The sequence below is a fragment of the Seriola lalandi genome, unplaced genomic scaffold, assembly GCF_002814215.2.
Source record: "Seriola lalandi dorsalis isolate HSWRI2012SDOR001 ecotype SW California unplaced genomic scaffold, Sedor1 jcf7180002054579, whole genome shotgun sequence".
Classification (NCBI taxonomy): domain Eukaryota; kingdom Metazoa; phylum Chordata; class Actinopteri; order Carangiformes; family Carangidae; genus Seriola; species Seriola lalandi.
The window spans coordinates 2,388,276-2,401,510 of record NW_019525132.1 but is presented as its reverse complement, the minus strand read 5'-3'; the positions used below and the strand labels follow the sequence as shown (position 1 = coordinate 2,401,510).

The window sequence follows — 13,235 nt, the reverse complement described above, 5'->3', positions numbered from 1 at the left end:
GGGGGGGATAGAAAAAAGGATGCAAGTTATTTATTCAATTTGATCTCATTTTTTTATGTTCTGTTTTTCGTTGCAACATAAAGCTGTAGGAGCTTGCTCTTTACAGTGTGACCAATTACAGTGGTGCACTTGTGTTGTCGGTCCTGTCTCTTCTCTGCTCTCCCTTTCTTTCATTTCTTACTCCCACCATCCTCTTTTTTTTCCACGAAAGCCGTCACTCGTAATGAGGCCCAGCTCTGTGTATGTGTGCACCTCTGTGTGTGTGTGCCTGTATGTGTGCGTGTGTGCACGCCTACTTGCTTGTCTGTTTCTCTGTATGTTTGGTCCTTGTGTGTGTGTGTGTGTGTGTGTGTGGGGGGGGGGGGGGGGGGGGGGGGGGGGGGTTTGAGCCTTTGCACATGGTCCAGTCCCTGTCACTCCCTGTGAATTAGATTGATGATAGGCGATGGCTGGGGCCACTAACTGGACTGGGGAGGCGGGGCCGCCTGGCACCCTGTTTGGAAGACCCCTTCACCTCTCAGCAGCTGCTGGCTGCGCTCCATCCCCCTAACAGTGTCCACAGGAGTTTGAGCAGACACTCAGGACCACCTAATTTATGGCCCAAGTAGCTTGTTACTGTCAGAGCTTCGCTGACCTAAATTCTGCTATTGACAAAAAGATGAAATGCTATTTGTTTTGCCTGACCTGTCTGCACCCTCTCCCCTTTACATCACAAGCACAACTGTTGTCTCTTTTTCACTTGGTTAATATCAAACCTTTTCTTTCTTTTCTTTCATTCTTTTCACTGTACCATCCCAATCTCATGTCTCATATTTTTTTTTTGTCTCCTCTCCTCTCCTCTCTTCTCCTCTCCTCTCCTATCCTCTCCTCTCCTCTAATCTACTCTAATGTACTCTCTTCTTCTTCTCTCTTAACAGCTTTCTAAAGAACGTGAGCGTCTTCAGGCGATGATGACCCACTTGCACATGCGGCCCTCGGAACCGAAGTCATCTCCCAAACCAGTGAGTGCATATTGCTCTGGCCACCGTAAACAGGCCTCGGCTATGAATGCGGGCCCCCACACAGAAAATGAACAGTTTAACAACCAGGCAGTTGTTTGAGTGAGTGAGAGAAGATGAAAGGGAGAATGGGATTTGTAATACCAAGTTACATCTGCTTCTTATCAGGTATTGTGCGCCGTGAGAGGACAATAGAGTTTGGAAGTGTATTAGATAGCAGAGCGGTGGAGTCCTTGGCTAAAACGCAGGGTCATTTCTTTGTGATAGATATAATAGCCAAAACAACCTGTTGGCTGCTGATGACTGTTTGGCTCAGTGGCCGCAGCGGCACTCAAAAGTGGAATGAAAGAGGAGAAGATATGTCATTTTAACAACAAACACCTGAAAATTACAGCTGAGTGGTGAAGATGGTGTGATGTTGACATAAATACCCGCAGTGCTGTTGAAATTGGTTGCAGAAAAAAAAAGAATCCAAAAACGTGAAAGGTGTCATTGAAAAGGAAAATGATGTCATTCTCCATGTTATTTCTCTTGCCTTTTACTTTTAGATTGAATGATTATAAACGCATTTCTCCCAACCAGTATTTGAATTTAATGTTAAGATGATACATTTTTGCAAACATTATTTTCTCCCAATTTTAGACGTTTTGAAATGTTTGAGAGCAAAACATTGTTAGCGTGTTTCTGCTGCTTAGTAAGTGCCTACTTTCAATAGAATAATTTTCCTCATCACCTCTCATCATAGAATGTAGATAATCACAAGATAGCATAATTATCCCATAATTCCATCAGGAATCAAACTCCCTTTTTATTATTCAATCTCTCTCTCCTCCTCTCTCTCTCTCTCTCTGTAGCTTTTTTTTTTTTTTTAATCTTCAAAACTCCAGCAGCTTGGTTCCATCTCGTCCAATAAAGAATTTGCAGCCTATAATCCATGCCTGAATATGAATGAATGATGCTAATGAAGTATTGCATTACATAAAGCACACATGAAAGAGCAGCTAATTGCATTTGATGGTGGGGGCAATTCAGACAGAATTCTTAAATGAACAGTTAAGTCTTCAGTTTTAAGGCTACCCCGGTTTTTCAGGGGAGGTAGGATGAAGATTTGGTGCAGGGGAGAGCGTGTATGTTTGTGTATCCTCTGCCAAAGAGAACAGACATAACAAAAGGGAGACGGTTAGTGGATTTCAAATGGTAGCATGCATTTACACCCAGTAGAATCACAGGTGCAGGATAGACACAGCCCGGCCATATGACGATTATGAATAGTCTGTGTTAGCCTATCAGGGCTAAAAATAAGTCTAGTTTTGTTCATTGGTGAAGCCCAACCAATACCAAGCGAATACAAAGCACTGTCTCCAATATGACACCATTTATTCTCTGAATCGCACTTCATTAAATGCCACCTTTTGGCCATGCTATGGATGGATGAGAATCAAAGTTAGCAAGGCTGCAAGTTCTGAATAATAAGATCTCTCCCTCTCTCTCTGTCGCTCTCTGTCTCTCTCTCCCCGACCTTCAGTGTGTATTCAGATGAGCGAGAGGTGGCAAAGTGCTCACTTCCCTCTCTCTCCTCCATCCGTCATCAATTCTATTTTGCCAAAATGGGACTGCATGCCTGCAAACATGTTACGCTTGTTGCTGTGTCTTGTAGGTGAAGAGGCAGCGAAAAGGACGGGAAATGATCTTTTAACATTATAAATATACACGCCCATACACACAAGAAGACATTTATTCTGAATTGAATTTTCATATTTTGAGGTGATCTCTGCCTTACAGTATGTGAGCTGGTCTTGCACAGTTCAGTGTCTGGTTTGTGTAAATGTGGCAGGATCCATTACATGGAGTTTGGCCCATATCTGCACAAGTGGTGCAGAAAATGATCTGATGTTTGTATTTTAGTGTTGTATTTTATGTGGTTTCTCTCAAAAGAGAAGAGAAGGCATTAGTTAACAGGAAGTGACTTTACACAACAGGGAACAATTTGCTTCACTTTAATTAATAGTTTGTATTTGGAAAATGAATGCTAAAAACATTACAGTACATGTACATGGTTTTATTAAAATTACTGTTTTGGGTAGATATGATTGACACACATGTTTATGTAGGTTATGTACTTTCCATAAACCCCCTCAACTCTCTTCCTCAATCTCTGTACTGCAGAGGACTGTCTATGCAACCAGCACTCGTCCCAGCCTATAACTGTAGCAGCTCATTATAGCTAAGTGGGCATATAATTATCATCTGAGAACCGCTGCATCCACCGGAGTCTCTCAAACTTGACATTTTATCCTATTTATCAACACATGCCACAAATGACCGCTGATACCTCCTCCTCACCCTCGCTCCTCCATCTCTCACTGCCTTCGGCCCCACATTCCCTTCCATCTTTCAAGTCGGTTTTAATTCAAACTCTCGCAACGGATGCATTCCACTTGTAGACTCACAATTAAGGCAATTTCGTTTGAATATGTAACGATGTCATTACCATTCCAACTAAATTAGCGCAGAGACTAAAAGGTCAGTTAAGAATTTTCCAGTCGGTTAGAGCCTCTCACATGAGATTTGGGAAGCAAGCGCAAAAGTGGTGGAAAAGCCGGACGATTAGCGGGCACAGTTGGCTTTCGTGCCAGAGGTAACTAACACTCTCTGGTCCCTAATGTTGAAGGAGCGGAGGAGATGAAGACAGAGTGAGAGTGTGTGTGGAGTCACCATAAATGTCTGTGCAGATTTTTTTTTTTCAACTTGAAGTGTCTTTTCACCCTCTATCTTGCACTGGAAGTTTCACTGGATAAGGGGCAATAATGTGTTGTGGATTTGATGAAGTGTCATCCACAAAGTCATTACTACAGACTCTACCTATAAAGTGAGGCTTTTAGTGTTAAAAAAATTAGTTTGCATTGATAATTATCTCCGCATAGCTGGCTGTCCGAACCAGGTGTCTACTACTCTCTAAAACCACTTTCACGCTCAAGTAGTGACCCAGGAATTTTGCTGTTAGTGTGAATGAGTGAACGTCTGTAAAACGTGGCTATGACAAAACTGCTGAGCTTTGGTATGAAATGGGTTTCTATAGTAACTACAGGGTTACTTCAGTGTTAAGGTGGAGTTGTGTTAACTTACAGTAAAGCAGTTGGTATACTCTTGCTCTGTCCACTTGCAATAGCAGGATATTTGGCTGAGATGACTTGGAGCTGCTGCCAATATCTATTTCAACAGGGTCACTATAGTAACCCCACAGTCACTATAGCAACTTAGGTTCACCCTTTCAAAGAGGAACAAGCTGGGTTGTGGTTCTGAACCGGGGTCATGTAACCCACGTCGACCGATTCACACCAGCAGCACACCGACTCACTGCTTCAGTTTTGACAGAATTATGTGTGGTTGTAGTGGGGGCGATAGAGAAGGAGGGAGGGAGTGATAAATAGAGAGATAAAGAGAGATGGGGCCGGGATAACACGGAGGCTGATCGTTGGATAATCTTGAACAGCATGCTCTAATTAGAATTCTTATGATACAATTTGGTGGTTGTAATTAGTGGAGATGGGCTGGCTCCTCTCCACGAGCCTTGTTAGTGGAAACACAGCTGTGTTAGAGAAGAGGAGAGCAGACACTCGGCTCTGTCAGAGAAACCACAAAATAATGCCTTCCCCTCTCTCTCTCTCTCTCTCTCCCTCCCTCCCTCCCTCCCTCTCCCTGCTACTTGTGTCTTCCTCCCACTCTTCACCCACACTCTGTCTTCCTCCACCCCAGCTCAACCTGGTGTCCAGCGTCACCATGTCCAAGAATTTGCCCTCAGCATCACCCCCCAACTTACCTCAGACACCCACCACGCCCACAGCACCGATCACGCCCATGGCCGCCATGCCCCAGGTGCCATCAGTACTGGGAGGAGCAAACGTCCCCAGCATGGGAGCCATGCGCAGACGCCACTCGGACAAATACTCCATGCCTCTGTCGTCAGGTAGGACCAACTACTCAGCGCTGCACATAACACAGATACACAGGTGTGTTCAGTCAGTGCAGACAATTCACTTTCACGCAAAAGCTGAATCAGGTGAATATGTAGAAAAAGATAACATCAAGTGTTTCATATTTGGATTGTGAGGAAAGCTAAATTGCTTGAATTGAATGTGAATTGAGCCTGACCTTACACACACACACACACACACACACACACACTCACACACACACACACACACACACACACACACACACACACATATATACACACACTGTATATTCATTTAGAGGTTGGTGTATTAAATGTTAATTTAGTTATGCCAGTGATTTGACAAAGATTAAAGTGAACTTCAGACTTTTTTCTTCATTTAAACCAAATTCTTGTTTAAGTTCAATGAAAAAATAATGTTGAAATTGCAAATTGCATGTGATACCTCAACCCTGAGCACTGCACTATTAATAGTCCTCAACCCATAATGGTTGTACATTTTATAACACACACACAGATGTGAAAGTGCGCACACAGACACACATGCACTCTGACATAAACACACACACAACCACACAGGCGTGTTGGTCTTAGCAGTGTGAAATGTCTGGTGGGTTTATAAAAGCAAGCCTGTGTTTAATCACTCTATATGTAAATAGACAAGAACTTCCTTTGTGCATAAATATTACATGAATGTTAATTAAGTTCAAATAATGGAGAAAAAATACAATATTTATTACATTAAGACATTCCATGTATTAAGCTTTGCATTTTAAACGGTCTGTCTTTGATGTTTATATTTACTCTCTCTGTGTTTAGTGTGAAGACACATAAATTATTCAACTTCACCCTAACTAACTACACGGATCTCATTTTATGGATGTATTAGTGTTTAAGATCTCTCATGAGAGAGATTAATTAAAAATGCATTTTGTTAGACATGGAAAATGCTGATTTGATGCTGTCTCTTATACACATCTTAAAGGAATAAAATTTACCAATTATTTCAGGTGGTGACACAGTATTTATTTTTCCAGAGATTGCCCCAAACTACGAGTTTTATAAGAACGCAGATGTCAGACCGCCATTTACTTATGCAACCCTCATAAGACAGGTGAGTGGGAAATAAATTAACTTTGCCTGATTAGATTAAAATTAATTGCTGCATGAATCATGGCAGCTCTCTCTCCCCTCTCTCAATCCATTGGTGTGTGTGTGTGTGTGTGTGTGTGTGTGTGTGTGTGTGTGTGTGTCAGTTATGTGGTCTCGTTAGTAAACCATTATTTGATGTCATCTCATTTCAGGCTATCATGGACTCTGCCGACATGCAGTTAACGCTTAATGAAATCTACAGCTGGTTCACACGCACATTCGCCTACTTCAGACGCAATGCTGCAACTTGGAAGGTAACTTTGATGAACCCTCATCTCCTTACGCAACCTCCACCTGCTCCACCCTTTCTCTCCTCGTACAGTAAAGACTACTCCTTCCTCTCGCTGATGTCAAAAAGGAAACCTCAAGAAAGCATATATTTCCTCAGCAGCGAGCGATTAGAGCTCCGCGTCCATTCTTCCTAACCTTTCTCTTGAACAGAGCCCATTCTGCCTCTTATTTATTTTTTCCGCCATTCCACCTTTTCTGTTTGGAAATGACAGCTGAAAGAATTATTCTGCCTCAGATATCGTTTTCTAATTTGGTGCAATTAATAGCGGAGGCTCGGCGTGGAGAGGAGAGGGCTCTGACGCACTAATTATACAGCAGCCACTCCATCATCAGCACCTTTTGTTAAGAGAGACACCCCTCCTCCTACTCCCAAAACCACCTCTCCCTCGCATATCATTGGTTAATTAGGAAGAAAGATGGCTGTTTGCCTGTTAACCAGCTCTCAGCCATGTGAACGGGGTCGGCCAAAGATGCATGCACACTGGAGCTCACATGTACACACACACATACACACACACACACACACACACACACACAAACACATGAGCTGTGTCTAAGAGAGAGGTTAAGGGTGTGTTCATGTGGAACTAAAGCAGGCAGGAAAGCGAGAATTGGCCTGTCATGGAGGGAGCACTCTTTATTTACCCACACAAAAGGCCCCATTTGTATATCTGTCCCTACAACTTTATTGTCCCGTCTTCCTCCACAAAGATGGTAAAAAATGTCTCTCCCGCAGCACATGTTTTAACCAGAAGTGTGTCTGCCTGCTGATAAAGAACGCCTCGCTGAGCGTCAGTGTTTTCGCCGTTTTATCCCGTGGCCCCTGCACGTCGTTCGTTAGCCGCCTTTAGCCTTTGTGGCTGCACAGAGGACTGGAGGGAAAACTCAACCAGCCGCTCATCAGCATGCAAGACATGGCGCAGCACTAGATTTAGCAAAGTGAATTAATTTGGATTTGGGATGCAAATGAGCACATGGGCGTGTGATCACCAATTCAGGAGGGCATGCGAAAAGATCGGTGCCCTTTTCCAGTTTGTTAGGTACAGTGCGCGCCGTGTTTTGCTGTGTAATAATGTTATGACATGTTATGTTCTCGGAGGTTTTGTAGCAGTTGTTACATTTGCTCACAAAACTATGAACCACACGCATATGTACCTTTTTTAATGTTCCCTTTCCTTTCTCGGTTTCCTGAGAAAAGTCCCTCTGTTCCTGTGATACAATAGCAATGTTATCACAGTGACATTAGAAATATCTTGTCTCAGTGTCTCCCACCCTGCACAATAACCAAGGTGATCTATTTACAGCTACAGCTCCACGATTCCTTTTGTAAGCATTAGTGGGATGATCAGCGATCAGCTCGTCATTTGATTAACGCAGAGAATGTTTTTTTTTTTTTTTTTTTTTAAAAGAAGAAAGAAATAAATGAAAGGTAGTTTAATATCTCAGCTTGGTCTCATCAGCTCCACAGAGGGATCTACCCCACCACCACCACCCCACTTTCTCTCTCTCTTTTTCCCTCACCCAGAAGCTTATTAGTTCTAACTATATAGCATGCATAATAAAACTGCTCATTTGCTCATTAATATTAAAATTATCATATTCAGAGCCATGGGCATTAAGATCAATCAAATCCTGGGATTTTCAGGTCAGATGCGAGATCTGCTTATGAGTTTTTTTCTTTTTTTCTGAATCCCTTTTTCTTGAAGAAAGAGCAGTACACACCAAGCAAAGGCAGATGATAAATATGAGAGGCAGGGATATTAAAGCCAAGGTTATTATTTGTGGAGTCTGATGCATGTTTTAATTATGGTCAGATGGTCATATTAATATAAGAGGCTTTTTCTTCTATAGGTTTTCCTTATTTTGTAATTAATGAAAACATCATAGTGGTTTATTGTATGAAAGATGTTTTCATTTACATGCAGCTTTGATAATAAATTTAAATGATAACTTGACATGTGAGCACGTATTCGTCACTACGCTGAGAATATTTGGACATATAGATGTCAGATACAGTTCAGCGTAATCCTCCTTACTCATGCACACACATACACTCTCCTCAACACACTCACACTGACACAAGGGCCTCCTGATGACTGTCTTTTTTCTTGCAATACTGTCATCTTTAAAGCGATGTGTCCATTAAGAGCAATGCTTTTCTGGAGCAGAAAGGGTTACTGACATCACCATTATCAAGGCCGGCATTACCACTTCTGTCACCACCATAAGCCATTCGCTATGCTGATTACCTCCTTTTAGCCTACTTACTCTGATTGATATGTACTGTGTGCAGGACTTGTAAGAGCATTCGCTCTCACTCAATTTTTACTAATTAAATCAATGGTGTGTGAATGTTAAGAATTTCTTCAAAATGCAAGAGAAAAAAAAAATCAATTTCCTGGCCTCCTTTTTTTTCTTGATGGATAATGAATGAATGTGATTCATTTTACCTAGTCCCTCTGACCTGTGTGTCATATGTCTCTCTGCAGAACGCAGTGCGCCACAACCTCAGTCTGCACAAGTGCTTTGTGCGCGTGGAGAACGTGAAGGGGGCGGTGTGGACGGTAGATGAGGTGGAGTACCAGAAACGCAGGTCGCAGAAGATCACAGGGTACGAGCTCCGTCACCTCTCTCTCCTTAGATCTAGAGCTAGAGGTCAATGACACCTAGAAGAGCCAAATTCTCTTCTCTTCTCTGAAGCATTTCTCCCTCTGTCTCTTTCGCTGCCCAGTTCTTTTTCTCTCTTTGTTTGTATAGACATTATATTCTCCCTGCTATACAGTTAGCTCTTCCCTTGCTAATATTTGATATATTTTCTGTCCACAGCAAGTAACAATGTGACTTAATGTCCTTCTCTTTGTTTGTTTTTGTCTTTACAATGTATCCAGAAGCCCATCGCTTGTCAAGAACTTGCCCTCCAGTCTTGGTTATGGAACTGCACTAAACGCCAGCTTACAGGTATGAACTAAATGCCTCAGAACATCTGACTCATCAGCTGCCTGTTTACATGACTGACAGGCGGGGCGGCTGTCTGCCTGATTGAACAGTTGAGTGGTTGAGTGAGAGTGATTGCTGTGCACAATAGGAATCCATATTAGTCCTCACACAAGCAAGTTTATTTGTTCCTAACTCAGATTTCCTGCCTCACTCTCTCTCCTCGAGTTTCTTTATCTCTCCTCTCACACCTTCTCTCTCTCCCTCTCTCCTTCCTGTGCACCATCAGACTCAGAAGGCCACCCTGTGGTCGATTCAGGAAGCAACTCTCCCTCTTTCTTTCTGTTCTTCTTCCCTTCTTTCAGCTGTGGCAGCCACCCTAGATTGATAGCGGCATGTGCAAATGCAAGGGCATGTGCATTAATATTTATCTAAGCTGTCATAAATGATTTGGCTTCATAGTGTACGCCGGCGAGGTGCTCATGGCAAAAACTTTAAAAATTTAATCACTGTATATAACTTTAATGCGCAGCAGGCGAAAGTGTCAGGAGTTTTTATTATTTTGAGGTAAAGTTTTTGGGGGACTTTTTTTAATAGCCACTCTACACAAGGGCATATGAATGGCAGCTGGGGGGAGGTAGTTGTCAGCACCATGTCACCGGGGGAAAAATAGCCTGCAACAGAACAGAAAACTTGGGACTGAGAATGTGTTTTAGTAATTACTATGTTAAAATTTTGAATATCATTCTCTCACCTGCCTCTTTTACCAGCCCCCTCCCTCCATGCACAAACCTTCTTGTCCTTTTTCATGTAGTCATGCTCTCTTATTCTTGCCTCTCACCTGTAACCATCTTCTTCAGTCTCTAACTCCCAGTATTCATCCTCTGTCTGCCTCTCCTGCAGGCTGCCCTGGCAGAGACCTCCCTGCCTTTGCTGGGGACCCCCGGCCTCATGAACAGCAGCTCCACGGGTCCGATGGGAGGCGGCTGCCACGGCCTCCTGGGCGGAGACCCATCCGGACTGACGGGCGGAAGTCCACCCGGACTGTTGGGCGGGAGCCCGCCAGGACTGCTGGGTGGCAGCCCCCCAGGTACGCTGAGCGGCAGCCCCCCCACCCTGTTGCAGTCCACCCATGAGGAGCTCAACGGCTCGCTCGACCACCTGGACACCAACGGACACAGCAGCCCCGGATACTCCCCACCAGTACACATGTAAGTTCCTGCAGGCAGAAGAAATACCCCTGCAGCTGGATCACACTGCATGCGCGTGTGTGTACTGCATACATCACAGCTACACACAAGCATGCATGTGTATCATAAATACATGATAATTAAGGCAGTTGTTTTTTTTTTTTTTAATTAATGTATTTGTCTTATTTGTTTATTATTATTAGTTATCCAACAAATGAAGTAAAAATTTGATTTTAAATAAATTATATTATTAGTATAATATCAGTTCTTTGAGAGACTCAGTCCTCATGTTGATTGTGAAATGTGGTGCAAGGTGTCTTCTCTCAGTAAGACACAACTTTTGGAAGCAGGCTTATTTAACATCTGGTTTAAAATCATTTTAAGCGATCTGCTCCAAAAATGTACTTTTGGAGGATATCCGTTAAAAAACAAAAACACTGCCTTAATTACACACACCTGAATGGTTCTGCTCGCTCTTTGCAGTTTAGTATATGAAGCCTCTTTAAAGCCTAGACAGGTTAAATGCAATGGGTCTACACTGAATCACTCATCACACATTTTTATGTGTGATGAGTACTTATCTGACAAGCACACGTTGAACCCCCCCACCTCTCCTCCTACACTGAATTCACTCGCTGTCCTTATGCCCTTTGTTAGTTTAATTGCCTGATATTTAACCCACAGTACCAGTATTTTCTTCACTCTGCCATGACCTGGGAGCAAGGTTCAATTTCCAGCATGTATTGTATCATAAGCAGACTTTTCTTTTCCTGTCTCTGCTGTGGTAATTTCAATGGCACTGTGCTTATACCTGACATTTTGGATAACAGTTAATTCTAGTTCTATAAATAGGCTCTATTACACATTCGTCTTTAATTACACCAGTGTCTGCATTATAGGGGTTTAGCTGCTATATTTTATGCAAGACTATTCCCATTAATATTTAGCAAGTGTAGCATTAATTACTTTAAAAATCTCTCCCTTCCCCATCTCTGTTTTAATGGAGCTGAGAGAGAAAGTGAGTGTTTTTAAAAATTGATCTCATGTGAGTTTCAGGAATGTCTGAAACAACCTGAGCCAGTGATGTCAACCAGGTTCTGCGTGAGCCCTCACTGTAGTGATGGCCGCATGCAAGGAAACACGCACACGCACACACACACACACACACACACATTCAGAGACAAACACACAGACATTACACTTTAATGATACTTATCCACTGTCCATCAAAGCTCATGTTGCAAAGTCAGCCGACATTAGCTAACCACTCCTGTAATGGATAAAGGATGCACTCCAGCTCCATACCTCTCTCCCTGAGTGTGTCTGAGAGAACAGAGGAGTGTTTGGTTTGCCCTACCAGACGTCTATATGTTAATCTGTTTGGACGTATTTACCCCACTCTGAAATGGGGTGTTAAGAAGAGCAAATCTGCCCCGCTCCAGACAGAATCCCAGTATTACCACTCCCTCAGGTCATTTAACTTTTAGTAACTGGACAGCATTGACTTTCTCCTTCTTGCTTGCTTTCTCTTCTCTCTGGCCACACTGCCTTGACACTGACATGAGTGACTACGGAGGATGAGATGCATCCATCCATCCCTCTCTCCCTCCCTCCTCCCATCCCCGCCTGCCTTTACACAGCCACGACAACCTCAAAATGGAAGAAATGTGTTTTTCATGACTGGCTTTTCCAGGATGTGTTTAAATAATGGAGTGGCTTGTAGCACTAAACTAAAGTGTACATCACCTTGAAGGCCTTTCTCAGGAGAGCAACTCCTCAGCACAACCAAGGCAGCCCAACAATTAGACAAACCTCTCTTTCCCCTCAAAGTCTAAAGGTTAATGCTATCTGCTTAACCGCAAACCACATCGCCCGGGGCCATGCTGAGTCTGTGTGTGTGTGTGTGTGTGTGTGTGTGTGTGTGTGTGTGCGTGCGTGCGTGTGTGCATGTGCAATACACTCATGTACACCCTAAGGGCTATGCTTAAAGGAAGTAGTACTGTATACCAGAAACATCTGCAACTGTAGAATTAGGGTTTCCAACTTTACCTCAGAATATTTATCCAAGTGACCAAATTCATGATAAAAGCAAATACAATCTATTTCATGGCACTTTTTTTTTTTTATCAGCTGTGTCTTTTACTTTCACATCTAATTGTTGGTGACCACCCCTCTTTGGTGTTCGTTAATGAATCATAGTTTCTTTGATTGCCCCCACCCCGCCAGTCCTCACCCCTGTCTTTGCCTCTCCCCCCTGCTCCGACGCCTCTCCCTTCCTCGCCACACCACCTCTCCTGTCCCCATCCCCAACCTACCATTAGGCCCGTGGACTAATGACCTTATTTGCATCCCTGGCATACCTCCGCATGATTGCTGGTGCTAATCTCCAATTGATGTGAGAGTAGGCATCTTGAGAGCACACACACACACACACACACACACACACACACACACACATAGAGCATCATGTATTTATCACACCACAAAGTCCAGCGTTTACTCCTGAGTGACTCAGTAATGGCAGCTAGCCATTAAGCACTAAATGGCTCATCCACATATTTTAATAAAGTGTCAGAAAGCTCAGGCCTGTGAATATGGTCCTGCATATTTTTCTTCAAAGCCACACAAACACCTAATGAGCTGCATATTAAAAGCGCACGAGAACACGGGAGACCTTTGGTTTGTGATACAGCTCACATTCAGGTCTGTCAGTTG

The 13,235-nt window shown here is 43.2% G+C and overlaps 1 protein-coding gene across 7 annotated transcripts in view; it reads left to right on the top strand.

The window, feature by feature from the left end:
• foxp2 (forkhead box P2) overlaps positions 1-13,235 on the top strand; it is a 105,859-nt gene that overhangs the window by 86,399 nt on the left and 6,225 nt on the right. For 5 of the 7 annotated variants that reach the window (XM_023417941.2, XM_087177064.1, XM_023417944.2 and 2 more), the window contains 7 exons: positions 918-1,001; positions 4,755-4,965; positions 5,964-6,067; positions 6,258-6,359; positions 8,886-9,007; positions 9,285-9,354; positions 10,234-10,541. In XM_023417941.2, coding sequence (XP_023273709.1) covers positions 918-1,001; positions 4,755-4,965; positions 5,964-6,067; positions 6,258-6,359; positions 8,886-9,007; positions 9,285-9,354; positions 10,234-10,541 — 1,001 coding nt within the window. The remainder of the gene's footprint in view (positions 1-917; positions 1,002-4,754; positions 4,966-5,963; positions 6,068-6,257; positions 6,360-8,885; positions 9,008-9,284; positions 9,355-10,233; positions 10,542-13,235) is intronic. The other 2 variants (XM_023417943.2, XM_087177066.1) reach the window with 1 other exon arrangement.